This window comes from Quercus robur, chromosome 3 (assembly GCF_932294415.1).
Source record: "Quercus robur chromosome 3, dhQueRobu3.1, whole genome shotgun sequence".
NCBI lineage: Eukaryota > Viridiplantae > Streptophyta > Magnoliopsida > Fagales > Fagaceae > Quercus > Quercus robur.
The window spans coordinates 66,022,612-66,028,981 of record NC_065536.1 but is presented as its reverse complement, the minus strand read 5'-3'; the positions used below and the strand labels follow the sequence as shown (position 1 = coordinate 66,028,981).

Below are 6,370 nucleotides of genomic sequence, written 5' to 3'. Positions count from 1 at the left end.
GAACTTGTCAATAAAATATTTTACAGAGATTCAATTTGATATATAAAACACAATTAAGATAAAGCTTTGAAAGAATTCGAAGGACCTTCATCAACAGTGACTGTCCTGTTTCAATGTATTACTCCAATTTTCAGCTATGGCTACTGAAATGGTTTCATTCATATTTCCCAGATCTGTTCCAATTATAGATAATATGTAAGGCAAAAATGGGAAAATGTTAAAGATTAATATCCACCTCCATATATGCAAAAAGTTCATGATACTATTCATTCATCCATTATTTAGGTGAATCTTTAGTCTTTGTTGTTTTTGTTGGTGCGCATTCTAGAAAATGCAAATAAGGGAAATTGAATAAAGAGAATCAAAATAGAATAATGCCAAGAATTTTTTTTTTCATAATAATTCAATTTATGAGTTGTGTGATATGAGAAACATCACTATCATATGGGTCTGATACTTATTAGTACTAATAAGAAGAACTAAAATCATGTGTTCTTGTGGGTTCCAGTTAGCTCAACTGGTAAAATCTCTAATGGTTGTATAAGAGATCTGGGGTTCAATCCGCACCTACACCAAAAACTGATTGGTGTCTTGGTCTGATGATAAAGAGTTATTATTAGGAGCGGACGACATAGGTTGAAACTCTCTAAAAAAAAAAAAAAAAAAAAAATCATGTGTTCCATTTTAAGTATTCTACTTTATTCTCCACCAATTGTAGTATGTCATGTGTTTGATTTCCCCCCCCCCCTATTTTATACTTTGGTTATTTTCAAAGGAAAATAACTGGTAATTGATAGATTACAAAATGGAGAATGGAAAGTAGACACGTATGATTTATATACTTAAGTAATGTCTTAACTTTTGTTTAAATTATTTCACTCCTTGCGCATGAGACACCCTGACAACCTTATTGACATATAGTATAGTAGATGAAATTTAGAACCTCCATATTCACAACGGGGTTTCAAAACCCAACACTTAAGTTTCCTTGAAAAGATGAAATAAAATATTTTTATTCCAATTACAATATACTATCTCAACAGTGACAGAAAAAAAAAATGTGTCTTTGTAAATATATATTTTTTCTTGGGTGGAGCTTGTGTCCAGTGGCACTAGCCATTGGACACGTTGCAATGCGGACACATGTTTAAGACTGAACACATGTTCGTATTCTATCAACTCCAGTGACCACTGGGCACAAGCCTAACTCTTTTTTCTTTGAATGCTTCATTTTTTTTTCTTTTTTTTCTGAATGCCTTGTGTCTTTTTATATTCATTCTACATTTATTGATCAGGATATAGTAACATCTGCCTAAATAAATATCATTTTCAATGGGGACCAGAAGAGGAGGGGGAGCTAAAAAACAATAACGGTTGGAGATATCAATCTTATTATATTCTGACCCTTCACTTTGTGTGAGCTTACAAGCAAGACAAAGCCAAGGCATAGTTTGGATGTTTCAGTTTCAGTTTGCCATATCTAGTACTCCTGTTTCCTTGGGATCCTGAAAACACCCCCACAAATCCTGACCGTTCAATCCTATCAGCTAAAGTCTCTCACCCGAGTACACGTGCTGCCTATCTTTTATACCCTTTTTTAGTCTTTTGCTACCATGCATGGAATTCTCCTCCAACTACAACACAAACAAAAAGAGAGAGAAAGAGAAAGAGTCATAGTTTTGCTTTGATTGTTCTTCATAGGCCTCTTCATCGCCATCATTAGCGAGGCCCAGTTTTGAATTATCTTTTCAAAACCCCATTAAATTTGTTTTGAACATTCAAAGAGTGAGAGAGAGAATAATGGAAAATGGAATTTAAAGGGACCCCTTTGTTTGGTTTGGATCTCGTACTTCACCGAACTGTCACATCTGACCCCTTTCTGATTCTTTGCTTATCATCACCACCAGAGAAAAAGCAAGAAACTTCCTGATCTGTTGCTGAACTTCTCGATCTGGGTGTGCTTCTTCTTACTGCTTATTCTTTTGCTTAAGATCATGGAATGTAGCAATAGCATTCTTGTGGATTTGAGGTAATAATACTTATATAGTTTCCTGGTTTTGTTTTTGCCCATCTTTTGGTTTTTACTGGTCAGATATAAAATCAATGGAAGAAGATCAGCAAAAGAAGTTTGTATGCAAGTTTTGCGCCAGGAGGTTTTCGTGTGGGAAGGCCTTAGGTGGTCACATCAGGACCCACATGAATAAGAATTCAGCTGAAGAAGAAGACGAAGTAGAAGTGGAAGCTGATGGTAATGTTAATGCTAATAATGTGGTAAAGTTTCAATCTTTGAATGGTGGAAGGAGGAGCAAGAGAGATTTGTCAGGGTTTGAAGCTGATGGTTTGGATTCTGGTTATGGTCTTAGAGAGAACCCCAGGAAAACTTGGAGGTTTGTGGATTCAAGTAGTGCTACTTTATTGCAGGAAAGGGTGTGTAAAGAATGTGGCAAAGGTTTTCAATCTTTGAAAGCTCTCTGTGGTCACATGGCTTGTCACTCGGATAAAGAGAAGCTGATTAGCAAATTTGAGGACAATTCATTGATGGATAGTCACTCAGACACTGAGACATCGGGTCCAACACAACTTAGGAGATCGAAAAGAATGAGGTACAAGGCTGTTGATGCTTACCCTTCTGGTTATACTATGGCAAATGGTTCTTCATCTGTGTCTGGGATTGAACAAGAACAGGAAGAGGTGGCTATGTGTTTGATGATGTTGTCTAGGGACTCTGGTCAAAGAAATGGTTTGAATTCTTTGGCAGAGTCTTCGGATAACAATTCAGTGGTTTTAGAGGCCAAATCATGTTCTATTGATGTGAAAATGAAAATTACCATGAAGAATAGTAGGGATTGTGCCTCTAACATTAATGAGATTGTGAAGCTTAAGAAGCAAATAGACAAGAAGTTGAAAACTTCTGAGATTAGTCTTTCTGACAATTCTGATTCTGGGTATTTTAGGAATGGACCCAAAAAGGCTGAATCAGATGTTTCTGTTGATGGGTCTTATTGGGGTGACGGATTTAAGAAGCCTAAAGTGTATTATGGATCTGGGATTGGGGGCTTTGATTCTGAATTGGGTAAAAGTTCAAGCTTTGAATTAAGGAAGGAGTTGATCAATGATGAAGGATATGGTCCAGTTGGTACGGAGTGTGATTTAAGAATGAAAGCTAAAAATGATTCTTTCAATGCTGAATTTTCAAAGGGCTCCAACAAGAAGATAAAAAATGATTCTTCCAAAGTTAAAGGTAGCAAGAATGCTCATAAGAGAGGCAAATATGAGTGCTTGAATTGTAACATGAGCTTCCACTCTCATAGGGCTCTCGGGGGACACAGAGCTAGCCATACAAAGAGCAATGGCTACTGTGAGGCTATATATGAGAGCGGCGAAAATAGCACAGGCACTGGTTCTCTTGCTGTTCCAAAACCTCAGAGTAAACATGTTGAGTCCTACAGTGTGAAAACCTCAACTAGTCAGAGTTTCTCTGGCCATTCTAAGAAAAGAATGGGGCCAAGGAAAAGCAAGGGGCATGAATGTCCAATCTGCTTCAGGGTTTTCCGGTCGGGCCAAGCTTTGGGCGGTCACAAGAGGTCCCATTTTATTGGAGGTTCTGAAGAAAGAACTTTGGTCCTCAAGCAAGAGCTCCCTGAGTTTCATGGTCTAATTGATCTTAATCTTCCTGCTCCCACTGATGAAGAGGCAAATGGGGATGATGCCCAGTTCATGCCATGGTAGGTTGCAAGCAGAAACAAGCAATGAGTTGCTGGTGGGTAACATTGATTTATATATTTTTATTTATTTTTATCAAACCTCCATGAGATGCAAGAGATGCAAAGGTGTACAGACAAGTTGGCCAATTTCTTTTCCTTTTTCACTTTGCTTCAGATTCAAGAATGTTCGGTTGAGGTAAATGTTCCATTGCTGCTCCTGGCCTGTACACAGCAGTCTTTCTTGCATTTGAAGTTCTTCATTTCTTTTAAGTTTATTCGTCTATTTCATTTGCAAACTGCCATATGTGCACCAAATTAGTTCTATATTTCTTCTTTAGTATAACATCTTCCCTGAAAACTACTTCAACTAGTGGCTTTAAACTGTGATTTTGGTCCCAATTTTGTCTTTGTGGAGACCCTGAATAAAGCTGTCTCTCTTTGCTACATTGGATGAGTAAAAATCACAACATTTTTCTTATTAAGCTTTCTTATCAAATTTTGTTGCCTTTGGACATGGACCAATGTGATATTCGATGGGGTGGGTTGAGGTAGGTCTTGGTTTCAAATGTTACCATTGAAAATTTTCTAATATCAGTCCCCAGCACATATGATTACTCGAACAAAATTCACTGTTGAAGCACTTTCTTATTTAAAATAGAGAATCGAGGACCACCTGCTTTTGAGGGGGCCTTATGATAAAGTTCCATTCTAAAGGTTGGAGGGAAGTTTCCTTTTGAAGTTCCAAGCCGAAATACTGTTTATTCACATTCATATAATACTATGTTAATTTTCTGTAAAGCTCCTAATCATTCTTCCCTGAAGTTGTGCATTTGGATTGGCTTTTGTTGAGAACCTATATGCTTTTTTTTGCTGAAAGTTGGCAAAATATAATTGTATCTGGAAAAAACCAAGGCCTTAAAAATCTGCATATAAGTAAATAAGCAACAAAAAAAGGAAGCTAAAAGTAAAAAATTTAGTCCACACAGATTAATGCATGTAAGACCTACTCTGATTGGTAGTATTTCTTTACCACAAAATTCTTTTGGGTTAGTGTTCTCTACCATAGAATATGGCATAGGGTCAACCCAATGAATTCTATTTATTCCGGACAAGGGCTACAATTTAGTCCCCTTTGCGAAACAGGATGGCTTTATTGTTAAAGATTCTCCATTTCACTAATTTTATAGGTCGGCAATGAAAGGGAATATATTGAGTGGTTGAGTAAAATTCTCGAGCTCAAAGATTGGTTAGGGATAATTAGTTTGTGGAATTATTAGGATTTAAAGTCGATGTACTTTTTATCATTCAGCGTGAAAGTGTAGATTGAAGTGGTTGTGTCGTCACCTACCATTAAAAACAATGCTATTTATATAACAATACTATGGACATAACTTTGTTTACAACTTACTAATGTAGCAAGTTGTGATCAAACTAGTATTACTTTCTCGTGGATCTATTAGTATCGTTATTTTTTATTATGTATCAATTACAACAAATCACGTAAACGATTGTGAAAATTCTCTCTTTAGCTTGACAGGGTGGGAGAATTTGTTTTTTGTTTTTTCCTTTATTTCCTTTACATTTGTTGCCGATTCCATACTTATTATCCTTTTGGGTGTGTGAGGGGACAACTTTGTTTGACATGTTATGGGCTCAAGTAAGCTTCTATATAAGGCCGAATCAAGAAGCACTCAAGGAGAATCAAACTCCTATGGGATAGAGAGAATTATGAATATGGGTTGGAGTCAGCTTGCATCATATTGAATCAAGGACCACTTGTGAATGAGCGACTCTTACGCAAACTGATTGAATTGGTTTGTGGAATTTTTCAATTGGCTTATATTGTCTTTTATTTTTAATAAATTCTTTCTTTTATTTTTTCTTTCTTTCTCTTTTTACTCAAACCTTAATTTCCTTGTGAAAAGGGGGACAAAGCAATTTAAAAAGAACTTTGTTGGGTCTGCCATTATCCTATCACATGTCCAAGCCCATTACTATTTTTTGACAAAAGTGGTGCTTGGATTAAAGAGGTTAAAGTTATATTTCAAATAAGTTTGAATGTCTAACAAGGCTTTGCCTTAACTTCTTCAAAAAAAGGCTTTGCCTTAACTAAACAAACATATTGTTTTAACATATGCAGAGTTAAACTTTAGTGTCTTGTAAAGCAAATAGGAAAGCCACAAGGATTACACTAAGGGAGTGAGTGAGGACTACTATTTGCAATGACAATAGAGACTTTAGTGCTAGGTAATATCTATGATATGTTTCCTAGCAAATAAGGTAGTTTGTTTCTAATTTTCCATTTTTTTTTTTGGCTTGGAATATACTCATCCTCATGCTCTAGCCTGCATTTTGCAATGTGGATTACAGAGTTCAAATAGTTTGTATATATATATATATATATAATGGGTGAATTGATGTGCTCATATTAATGAGACAAAATTTAATACTTGAGTAATATTCATTGGGGTATAATTATTAATTTGTGGTTCTAATTAGGCCAGCTAATAAAGTGCTTTGTCCTCAAATAAGAAATACATGTTCAAATTTTGGCTATACAAAAAAAGATACTAATCGGTATTTTGGGCTAATTGTAAAAAATAATCATTATTAAATACACCTCATAAATTTTAAATTCTATCTTATATATAAAATTAATTTTTTAA

General features: G+C 35.6%; 1 protein-coding gene across 1 annotated transcript; it reads left to right on the top strand.

Moving 5' to 3' along the window:
* Positions 1-1,508: 1,508 nt before the first annotated feature.
* LOC126718966 (uncharacterized) lies at positions 1,509-4,148 on the top strand. Its single transcript, XM_050421396.1, has 2 exons — positions 1,509-1,955; positions 2,093-4,148. Exon 2 carries the CDS (start codon positions 2,104-2,106, stop codon positions 3,727-3,729), a length of 1,626 nt encoding a protein of 541 aa, XP_050277353.1. The 5' UTR covers positions 1,509-1,955; positions 2,093-2,103; the 3' UTR covers positions 3,730-4,148.
* Positions 4,149-6,370: the final 2,222 nt, after the last annotated feature.